The 12030-nt window shown below is 37.5% G+C and overlaps 2 protein-coding genes across 3 annotated transcripts in view; both read right to left on the bottom strand.

Annotated features, from left to right (window-relative positions):
- The window catches only part of LOC111337923 (adenylate kinase 2, mitochondrial), a 7823-nt gene extending 2471 nt beyond the window's left edge, over window positions 1-5352 (bottom strand). The window contains exons 1-5 of one of the 2 annotated variants that reach the window (XM_022944312.2): window positions 5094-5352; window positions 4810-4855; window positions 4242-4318; window positions 2466-2579; window positions 537-631 (exon numbers count right to left, since the gene is read on the bottom strand). In XM_022944312.2, the coding sequence (XP_022800047.1) occupies window positions 537-631; window positions 2466-2579; window positions 4242-4318; window positions 4810-4855; window positions 5094-5258 (497 nt within the window). In that variant the 5' untranslated portion in view covers window positions 5259-5352. Of the gene's footprint in view, window positions 1-536; window positions 632-2465; window positions 2580-4241; window positions 4319-4809; window positions 4861-5093 lie in introns of both variants that reach the window. The other variant, XM_088748938.1, reaches the window with a different exon arrangement.
- A 1106-nt stretch (window positions 5353-6458) lies between these two features.
- LOC148740125 (uncharacterized) lies at window positions 6459-11297 on the bottom strand. Its single transcript, XM_088749645.1, has 5 exons — window positions 11241-11297; window positions 10768-10794; window positions 7496-7788; window positions 7061-7440; window positions 6459-6568 (listed from the first exon to the last, which is right to left on the bottom strand). The coding sequence occupies exons 1-5, from the start codon at window positions 11295-11297 to the stop codon at window positions 6459-6461; spliced, it is 867 nt and encodes a 288-aa protein (XP_088605771.1).
- Between the last annotated feature and the right edge of the window lie 733 nt (window positions 11298-12030).

Here is a 12030-nt window from a genome sequence, read left to right as displayed (position 1 = left end):
GAACATAAACAAAACACACAATGACAGACACAATCCAAATTAAGACAATACTTGGCAAAAATTAAGCTTTAGAGGAAATGATATATAGAAGAAAAATGGATATTAATACTGTGCAAGATAAAAATGATAAAGTGTTTGTTTAAAAGAATGTTAAAGGTTGCATTAGTATGTGTGGTGAATAACCTTCAGGCGATTTTAAAGGCTAGTGGCACATTACAATGATCATGTACATGTACTGATAATCATAAACTATCACTTTCTATGTCAAGGAAGCCAAGCAACATGAGAGGTGATGGGCAGTCATGGAAAATGACTGAAAATAGAATTTCTAATGAAGGAAGCCATGATTAAACTTGAGCTGAAAGTGAAGGCAATGGGAAACATCTGAATATCATGAAATGATATTCAGATGTTTCCCATATCATGGATTTTCACAATGCATCAGAGTATGATCCTTCATTTGTAAAGTGCCATAACCTGTAAAATCCCAAATTTTACCGGTGGAACTAAATGTAACCATGAATAAGCTGCCTTACCTTCCAGTTATACGCCGCACCAACAAAGAATCATCAATTCCAAATTCTACCACTGCATCCAGTGCTGTCTTCCTCTTCTCAAGTAGTTCATCCAGCTGGATAAAAAACAAAATAAAATCAAAACAGATGAAAATATATGTACAAAAATGTAACAATTTTCAAGGGGAAAAAATGATAAAAGACTTATTACAAAATGAGGTGAAATAATTACATTTATTACACGACTCGGGCAGTCAGAGGGCCAATAACTAAAATCGACCAATCAAAATGCTCTATTTCCGGTCAATATTCTCTCAGTATTGGACCAGGCACTGTCCCGAATGGTCCTGAATGATACTGCACTTGTGTCCCTTTGAACTTCAGTCGTATAATAAATCTCTTATTAACCAAGCTTGCTCGAGACCGTACTGGAAGAATAGCGGCCCTTGGTCTTTTTTGTACGGACCTCGCTGCACTCACTTAGGACTGTCAAGACCTCGGGCCAACATTCTCCCAGTATGGCCCTCGCACTTGGTTAATAAGATATATGTACTTCAACATTTTCAAGGCTGGTACAAATACTTTTATCATGAATCTTTTTTTGGAAAAACAAATATGCATGTACACTGTATGGTGCAGATCAGAGCCCAGGCTTTGTAAAAACCAACACATAACATCCCCATGCATGAGCGACAGACATCATAGTGGCTACAGTGCCAGATTCCCTAAGGGGTTACTGTATGCTAATGTATAGAATTATTAAAAACTGGATCATTGGATAATGCCATTCAAGACTTTTTATTGGCTTAGCCATTATGGTATATCAGCCAATATACCATAATCCACAAATATGGTAAGCGTACGCGTCAGCTTAAAATCAAAAGGGAGCTAAAAAATCCAGTTTCTTCTTACAAAATAATAATTTCTTGAGGGTGTTTTTAATAAAACAATTATTCCACTCGCACTTGTTGGATATGAGATGATTATAGCCAACTCGGCGCTACGCGCCTCATTGGCTATCTATCATCTCATATCCAACGCGCGCTCGTGGAATAATTGTTAATTAGCCAAGCCTAAAAGTGGAGCTCCCAAGTTCGTAATATTAATGATAACATAAAACATGTGCATTTGCCAAAACTCGCCTGAGACACCCCTCCCTTCATTTTGATAGTCTTCCCTACCCTACCCATGCAATCTGAAGGTAGTACGTACATACATATGCTTAGTCAGTCACGTGACAACCAAATGAAAAGAGGTTGACCATATTCCATGGGAATGGGGCTCTTCCCCATATGCGCTTTGTGTGCATGGGAGCCCCACTACTATATTCTCTTAACATCTTCACTCAAGACCAAGACATGCCATCTCCTTACAATATCACTACAATATCAAGCAGACGAGTGGTGAGAACATAGATATCGATCATGAGATCATCACTTGATCCATTACTGAGTTCTTAGCAATAAAATTATAATGCAATGTTTCACAGACAGTGAGGAGAATTGCTAAAGAGATCTTGGCAGTGAAAGGGTTAATGAGCTTTTACAAACATACACACGGCTCAACAACAACAGTAGCCCACTAGCCACAGACTAGTAGAAATTCAGTTTTGGCTAGTGGTTTTCGATTTCCACTCGCCAGTTTGGCTAGTAAACAAACTGAAATTGTCGTAACATCTAAGATGTAACCAGCCACTTGGCGAGTAAGTTGAAAAGTTAGTGTCGAGCCCAGCATACATGTACATGTACAGTAACTCATTGACAAACAACTTTCCACTTGATTGTTACAATGACCTAAACTGAAGTTGCTGAGGTGCAAGTCACTCTGATGGAATACTCGCATCGGAATACCACTCCTTAGTTCAAGCCACTTAAATAGAATAAAAAATGCACAGCAACGAGAGGGGAAAATTACAATTGAGATCTTTAACAAGAGGAACAAAGTTGTTACCTTTTCAGCTTGAACCACTGTTCTTGGAAATCCATCCAGAAGAAACCCATTTGCACATGCAGGTTTACCAAGGTTGTCATCAATCAGTTCAACAACAAGAGCATCGCTAACAAGCTGAAAACATGAAGTGCAAAGAAAATTAAGAACAAAGCATAAAAGGTACTTAATCAAACATTTATGCAATGTAAAAGGTACTAATGGGTCATGTGCCACATCACTGGTGCTTGGCATGATGTAACGTGGAGCCATAATCATGATAAAATCACAAATTGGTCTAAGTGATAACACAGAGGGGAATGGTCTCGCGGTCATTCTGTAGCACAGAAGACACAAGAGAAGAATGATTCAGTTCAGAAAGGGCAAGGGTTACTTTGTTGCATTCTGGAGGAAGAACACAAATCACTCAATGTGTCCCACAACTAACAAATTGTCAAGAAACCAGTTAGAAAGAAGGGGTTCCAGATATAACTTCAAACTTCCTCAGCTCTTGTTTTTATTTGCCGCTAGTTTCTCAATCAACTTATAACCTTGCAAAGACCAAATGCTGTATATCAATCTACAATTTTTTCTTGCAACATGTAATTCGATGTATAAGAAAGTCAGAAAAGGTACAAATAGCAAGACCAAGTTTGAACATTGCATCTGCAAACATTGTGGTGCCAGGATAAACATCAGGCCCTGGTTGTTCAATGGTAGGATAACACTATCCACAAGATAAAACTTTATGCAGGGTACAATGCTACAAATTTTGCCATCACTTATTTGCTGAATAGCAATTATTGTGACATGACATCATCAAACTTAAAAATTCAAAAATAAAGAGCCACAAAAATTTTTATCCTCATCAGGCATAAGGGGGGTCTAAATTCATTTCTGTTTTCAAATTTTCAGCTCAGTAGCAATCTTGGTTTGGAAACTAGCCCAGTTTGAAGTTCAGAGTTATGTTGGTTGTGTGACATAAAGCTCCAAATGAGTTGGTTGAAAAATACAGACCTATCTGGTATTTTTATTTTTGAGTATTAGAAAAAGTGTTTTTGTGCATATTTGTTGGTATAGTTTAGATAATCAGTGGGCTAGATAGCCAAAGAAAGTTCAGACGTTTTACACTATTTCTGGCCACCATATGGTGGACAAAAGATATCCACCAACATGGCAGTTTCATACTGGGCTTGTAAATTTGTGCAAAACACTTTGATGCAAATCTTAAGTTTGGTAAAAGTGAAAGACCTAAAACTTAGAGAAGTGCTTCCTTAACCTATCTCCTATATCACTGCAATTTCTGAACCTTATCCACTGAAATTCTTTCTCTCCATGCATAACAGTGAAATTGAACAATACTGCCAATCACGTAATATTTACTTGACTTCATAAGAACATGTTACAATCTATTCTTTGCGCTCTGTCCTCGGGATCAACCCTTTACACCCTAAAATCAACATCAATAGTCCTTTCCACACATTTCCTTCAGTGCTGAAAAGGAGAATTTATCCAACAATCAAAGCTTCTTATGTTGACTGTTACTTCCTTAATTCTCATGACCATAACAAAATGATTCAACAGTTCCACTTTGAGGAGAAACTAAATACTGGTCACTCTTAAGGTTTAAAGGAGTAAGGTTTCATTTTCTTGGTGACCCTTGCTTTCCTAGAGGCCCCTCCAAAATACAAGTAAGATCTACTTGTATATGCCTCAAAAAAGTGTTACAGCATCAATATGGCTATTTCAATGGCTCATTCATATGAAAAAGAAATATCTTTTGATCGTAGGAATCCTTACTTGTCCAGAGTCCATGACCTGTTTGACCTTTTTGCCCAAAGTGGAACCAGATGCCACAACAGCTCTTAACATATCCCCTAAAATTGGAAGGAGAATACTGTTTAGTTCAGCTCATACAGCTCTGTGTTTTACTTGCATTTCAGGGAAATTCTTAGTCCTCAGCAGAAACCCCCATGAGTGATCAAGACATAATTTCTCACTATAATATCAATAGAATATCAAGCAGACACAAGATGAGAATAAAGAAATGATCAATTAAGGGATTATTTGTTGATCCTAACTAACATCGTAAGAATTGTACAGCAGAGAGTAAGGAGGATTACCAATAAGATCTTGGGAGTGAGTTCAATAAAGGGATACTTTCCGTTTCCCCTTCACAAATTTTCAGAGGTAAAATTATTTTAGAGGTATGGTATAGAATGCAGAGAGTTGACATTCAGATCCTGTGGGTAAATTCCGGTTTATCGAGTGTCGTGAGATCTAGTGGGAGTGAAGCAGAGGAAATTTCCACATTGATCGTGATTCAATAACTCAACTTTAAAACCGATATATATTATGAAAATCATACCTGTTGCTAAGTGGCAAACACAATATTTCTCAGCTAGTTTAGGTGCCTGTGGTAAGAAACCAACAACGAGTTAATGCAATATTATTTCTGATCGGTGAGACGAATGATCGGTCATGATCGAAGCCTTATAATTACGAAAGATCGTGAGCGAATTTTGCAAACAACTGCATAACAAACAAAACGAATAAAATATCAACAAACTTATAAGTAAAGGCAGAGCAAACGCAATTCACAAGGTGTTTGGGAAATTCCAAACAACGAGTGAGCAATCTTCAATTGCAGACCTGAGTTCCTTTACCAGCTCCAGGAGGACCAAGTAAAATCCCATTTACTCCTTTCTTGTTAGATTGATTCGCTTTAGAGACCATTTCTTGCAGCTCTTTCGGACTAGTTTGTCCTCTTCCACCCTCAGCTTTAAAAAATGTTTGTGAAGCACCCGGTGGGGCCATTTTATTAATCCTAAAGAGGAACAGTCTGTAGCCAAAGATACTAGACCACACGAAACAGACTGCGGACAATCACACGGCGATCAATCGAACTGTGACCCTCCACGTTACGACATGCGCAGTGATTAACGCTGGAAAGATAGAAAACGGGAGCTGGACTTAGAGGAAAGGAGACGAAGGATTCTCTATCTCTCCGTAAAAAGGAAATAATAGTAGTACTGTATTCATAAGGGAAAAAAAATAATAAGGATAAAAAGAAAAAAAATTAGTTGAAATAATGTTCTGACAACATACAAAGAAGTTTTCTAGGCAAATTGAGGACAATGGTTATTTTTCAGAGTGACAGCTTATTGAGGGAAATAACGTTGCATATCAAACGTGTTTCAGCAGTTCGGGATACAGAAACACAAGATTCAGAGTTCTTATATATAATCAGCTCATTACTTTTCTGATCGATTTGGCTTTTTTCAACCATAACATTCTCTTTTTCTTTCAAGATTGGTACTTGGTCGTATATCAAGGCGTTTTAACTGAGAAACATCTAACACTAACGACTTACAATTCCTGCTTGGAAATGTGCGTGCTGGGTGCATTTCTTTCCTTCAAACAACCAATCAATAGGAAACTTAAAATAATAGCGATTTTTTTGTATCCAATTGGCAGTAATGCTACTACATCATTCTCTAAATATACAAAGGGCCGGTCATTTAAAAATAGTTAATAACCATTGTTTAACGGTGCTGCGTCCTAAAAAATCTTTGGTCCATCTGAACATTTATTTTTGTGAACAGTGTCAAGGAGGCCAAAAGTTAACAGTGGAAAGACATTTCATTTATCGACCTTCTTATTGAGAAGGCCTGAGGCCCCCTGATTGCATAAAACCGGCGTGGTTTGGGTTAGACCTCGTGTAAATAATCAGCCCAAAGCCTCTTGACAAATTACATATTTAACTCTTAATTAAGTGTCTGTGTAACCAGTCGAAAACAAACGAATTCACATGAAGTCTCCTTAGCAAAATAAGCGTCATTTTAAAAATGCTCCCGCAATTTGTCAATTTTTCGACACCCACCCTCCCCGTGGTATTTTTTGTTCTGCATAGGGACTTGAAAAGCCGAAACCAGTGTACTTTCTAGAGGGAAGAAGATAAAGGACCCTGAGAAAAACGTTGCTCACGTTCTCGTTGCCCTTGCTATTAAGAAGACGTCATGAGCCGTCCTGCCAAAAGCAAGAAGGACCAGTTGTAAGTGTGGAGAAGTACAAGCAGAAATAAAACTCCTCCAGACAGGCTACAACGTTTATCAAGTTTGTCAGTTCTGTTTAACCAACATGAACAAAGCAGACCATGAGTAATCATGTTGTAATGAGCGAAGGAAGAATTTTGTCTTTACATTGCCTTTTATTTTTCAACTCACAACTTTGAAGTAGCAAATAAATCACAATTTTGAAAAAAACAAAACAAAACAAAACGAAACAAAACAAAATTACTATGCTCCAGCGACTATATAACTTTCATCTCAATCATGAAAAAGTATAAAAGAAGTAATAACACAGACAGTTCTTTCGAGATTCCAAGTAAAATATGAACTAACCTTCGAAAATTGTTTTAAAATGCGCTAAATATTCAAACGGCGCATTTTGAAAGTAACTACACAGCGTTGCCCAGCATCTTTTTTTTTTTTTTTTTTTTTTTGTTGCCCAGCATCTTAAAATGCAACTCAAATTTAGCAAGAAATAAAACGTGTGGCTTACAAATAGCCTTTGATTTGGTTTTAATTTATAGGCTTCCCCTTTTTCACACAGCTCACGTTCTGGTTTGAACTGCGAGACGAATATTACAGCGATGATTGACAGGGAGAAACCAACATAAGTAACCACAACCAGTGTTAGAGATCGCAGTTCTGGTTTTCCCTCATCTCCACCAGACCTTCTCATACTAGGGATGTACTTAACCGAAATGCTAACGCACAAAATGACTGTTTGGCTCACTACGTTGTAACTACCATTCGGATAAGTCTTTTGGAGAGGGTGAAGTAAAATAGAATCGTTGCTCAAGACTTGGAACTCGTTATGTGAGAAGTGGAGACCCCCCCCCCTGACAATTCGCGGGCGTGTTTGTGTAATTTTTTTTCGGTGACTGAAGGAAAGTCGGAAGTGGCATGCATTTTTATCTGAAAGGATCGTAATACTCAATAAGCGACATTGTGTTTTTTCTAGGTTGCTTAACATATATAGAAATGTACGCATGCGTCCCAACCGGGATGACTTTCCAAGATGCACCAACAGGGGAAGATCTAATGTCATGAAGACTTAAATTAGGTTTAAACATAGAGGAGATTTCTAAGCTACATAGATGAAGATCTTTTGATTTTCCATGACAGATTGCGCAATACACGTTAGCGTAGGTGATATATCTGGCTATGTCCTGCACAGGTATGGCGGTCAGAGGGTCAGCGGTATAGTTGGTGGAGTAGCAGGAGTGCGCAGTGCCTGTATCCTCCCAAACTGGGGGACATTTAGCAACCATGAGGTATCCCTGGTCGAATTGGTTCGTATCTGACAGAGCTGTTCTGCAGGTTTGATGGGTCAGCTTCGAATTCTTGAGCTGACTTGTCACACTAGGTGTTTGCCTGAGATAATAAAATGCCAGATAAATTGCAACTCGAAACACCCCATAGAAAAGAAAAAGTATGTACATTTAATAAGTAATGTCAATGTATTTAAAAACGGGGTGTATATATTATCTTACCTTATTATATGGCTGTCTATCACAAGGACTGGAAACTACCGAATTCACGAATTTGATTGGCTGAAATCAATATTGAAAGTGGTCTAGATTTTCCCATCTAGACCGGCATCTAGACCGGTCTAGAAAAAAAAGGTACAAAGAATATAAAAAATTGGCATATAATACACAGCCATACAATAAACATCTTATTAACCGAGCTAGGTCGGTCTGTATGGGAGAATCTTGACCTCGGTCGCTGGTTCAAATCTCACTGCGTTCGGTCTGTACTGACGACCTCGGTCAAGATTCTCCCATACAGACCTCCCGCTCGGTTAATAAGAACTAAATATGTCATAATCAACACAGCAATCTCCAATTTCTTCACAAAGTTCATCGCAGTAACTTTCTTCCCTAAGCGCGATGGTGTCCTTGCGACTATCAGGACACTTGATCAATGTTCCTATTACAAGTTGCTCTTTTTTTGCAATGTTTATCATCGCCATGTTCTTGCGTGAAGGTCTGAAGTTCTTCACAAAGTTTCCCCTGACCTGCCTGTAATAGTTGACGAGGGCCTGGGTCAGCATCAATGACGTGAAGAAAATTCCTGTTTGTAAATTAAACTCGGGAACAATGATCATAAAAATTGACAGGTACATCTGCCTATTTTGTTTCACTTCTCCGTAGTTCGATACCCACAAGAGAGGAACACAAACTGAATCAGCAAGATTCAATGTTCTAACTTAATTTTACATTTTTTTTATCGTGTTTTCGGCTTTTACACGATTATAGGGAATACTTGTCAAAAAATTGCAATATTTTTTATTAAAATTTTACTCAGAGACCCAAAGTAGACGCCGATCGTAAATCGACCAAGGTATATATAAACCATCTTCCGATCGTAAATCATAATTGTCTTTTAGATGGGGATCCTATGGAATCTGTTATTGAAGAAATATGGCACTTTAGTTTTTTAAGTTTAGTAGAACCAATGTAGAGGTATATTTCTACAAAAACAAAATACAAACAAACAAAACATAAAAAGAAAACAAAACAAAACGAAGCTTTGTTTACCTTCATAAAATGAACAGAAACTTGTGTTTCCCCGTCCATAGAATAGGCCACAAACGGCAAGAATAGAAATAAAACAGAGATATTGTTCCCATTGTCAAAGGCGGACGTTTCTTTGTAAACTAGATGAGCAGGAAGAAATACTAATAATACAAACTGCGATGTTTTACATGGATTTCCAGCCCTGAGAAAAGTCATAACAGCACAAATGTGTTTGTTATCGCCAATCAGCTTCTGACACGTCACTCGCCTATCGCACTACTAATATCACTTGTATTGATGGATTCTTCTAAACAAGGTTTACATTCAAAGGTATATATTCAAGGTATTTATAATAAACGCGAAAAGGTGTCGAGTAACTGACAATTTCTCAATTTTAACTGTAGACGGCTGGTCTTAATGGTAGCTGCTTTGATAGCTCCCAATGTGTGGTTAATAATTATTTAAGGTAGAGTATTAATTTGTAATAGTTCGGAGCTTTTTACAATTCAACTATTAAACTAATTGGAAATATTGCATTTTTTTAATCTTCTGCAATGGTTCCGGTTGGAAAAGCGTGGCGGCCTGATAGTCATGGTGCCCTAGACATCCTACAGGTGTGTAAGTGAGTAAGTAAGTAAGTAAGTAAGTAAGTAAGTAAGTAAGTAAGTAGAACCTTTATTTAGACACGATAAGTATTGAAGCTGTGCAGCTTGTGGGATCGTGTATAAAATAAAAAGATACATAAACAATAGTTGTAATATAGTATAAAATAAGACTTACGTATAAAGATAAGATAATGCTTATATTAATAATTGATAGTATTACCTAACTGATAAAATTATAGACCTCAAAATACTTCCTTTTGGGAGGAGCTATGTTTTACAGAATAAATTAGAGAAGTCAATGTCCCTGACCAAGGGAAGCTTCTTAATTATCCTGGAGAAACTTTTGAAACTATGCGCTTTACGGCACTCGATTGGCAGGTAATTCCACAAAACTGAACCTCTATAAGATATGGAATGCTTTTTGATATTCGGTTTAAAAGATGGGATTTCCAATTTAAGACTGTTCCTTAAATTATATGAGGTTTGCGATTTCACAATATTTGCTGTCATACAGGATGGTAAATCATTGTGGTACATCTTATAAGTTACTTTCAGAACAGATTGTTTATAAAACGTTCTTAGAGAGTCCCATTTAGCCCTGGTAAGGACTTCCGCTGGCTGTATATCCTTAGCGAGATTGTAAATGACTCTTGCTGCCCTGCAGTGTAATCTTTCCAGTAAATCGAGGTCGTCTTGTCGGTTAGTACCTTCCCATATGGATATGCCGTACGTTACTGCAGGAATTATAACTTTAAAATACAGGTTTAAGAGATCCTGTTTAGGTAAGAATCTGCTCTTCTTTATAAGGCTTAGTTTATCGGAAAAACTCTTCTTCAGTTCCTTTATATGAGTGGACCAGCCAAGCTTATGATCGATGGTCACACCCAGAAGTCGACTATGTGTAACCCATTCTAAGTTGTTACCTCCGAGGTATGTGGGTGGTAGCGGGCCAGTGAACGATCACGTAAATGAGTGGAGGCGAATTTAAAACGGGGAGAAACCATGTGATGGATTAGCATCCCATCCAGGGGGAAGGGAGAGTACAAATATTTAGTCACTTAGGCTGTATGGGCTACTGGCCTGACGCAGACTTTTTTTAAAATTCTAATACGTGCATCTCCATGAACAGTGCCAGTAAGTGCTTTTTTTTTTTGGGACCCTCATAGAAAAATTTCGTTTTAAATTGTTTAATGAGTTTGTGAATTTACCATCAATTTTTAATCATCAATATTCTTATTTATTTATTAATTTACTTTTATTTTTCAAAACTTTCTTAATCTCCGGTCATTCCGGGAATTCTGTGTATTCCGGGTATTCCGGGTATTCCGGGTATTCCAAGTATTCCGGTTCCGGTTCCGATCCCGATTTCCGGCATTCCATATTTTCCAAACTACCTTTTCTAGGTAAATTGATTTCATTGTCATTCGAAACCAAGATTACTTCTTAGTTTAGAGGTCTTGTTCCTTCTAAGTCCTCTTATGAAGACCTCATTTTCAGATGCTGTCGTTAACAGTTGGGTGAAGTTGGTGGGACCGGCTTGCACGGTTGGACAGGTAGATGTTAACTGCTAGAATGAAAAAAATTGAGTCTCTTTAGCACAGATACCTGGGTACCTCGACTGGGGTTGTTACATCCGTTCTGTACGGTGCTAGCAAAGCACATTCTGTGAAAGGGTTAGTATAATTAGCGTCGGATATGGATAACAAATAGGTGTGTATGGTAAAAACTGTTTGAATAAGCCTCGTGGGAAGATGATTATTCTTTATTATTATGTGACAAAAATATAAGGAAACTGGAACTGTTTTCTGCTCCGATTTGGGTGTCCCGTGTGGATTTTAAATGTAGGGCCTAGCCAATTTCCAATTAAACAGACCATGTACTAAAAAATACAAAACGATCTTTCCCTGGAGTCTTTATTGTGTCCTGACGCAGAAATTAAGAAAGAAATAAACTCATCCGTCGATTTCGCAAAAATACAATTCTTAATTAAGTAAAAACGCGAAGGAAGTAGTCTAGGAAAACTTGAGGTTGTGTGGTCTCATTAAGTCCCATTTACCTGATAAGCCCTATTCATATATATTTTTTCAATTTTTTGCCTGTTTCCTTTTTTGGGTTTGCATATGCTTCTGGTAAGTAGGAATTGTTATTTTTCATGTCTAGTATAGAAGATCTAAAACTAACGAGTTTGTTGCTCTTATTAAGCATCCATCATGTAACTTGATTCCAATTATTTCATCTTTTAATTATCTCCTAGTTATTGTTTATTGTTGGGAGATAGCAGTGCGTTACCAATGACTCTAAAGTTAGAATTAATTGTCGATCTGGTATCCGTTAACCCTTAAATTAACAAAAAGTTAAATTCAAGCCCAATCAATACTTTAATTTGCGCAGTTAT

The sequence above is a fragment of the Stylophora pistillata genome, chromosome 2 (genome assembly GCF_964205215.1).
Source record: "Stylophora pistillata chromosome 2, jaStyPist1.2, whole genome shotgun sequence".
Taxonomy (NCBI): domain Eukaryota; kingdom Metazoa; phylum Cnidaria; class Anthozoa; order Scleractinia; family Pocilloporidae; genus Stylophora; species Stylophora pistillata.
This window is presented reverse-complemented; position numbering and strand designations above follow the sequence as displayed.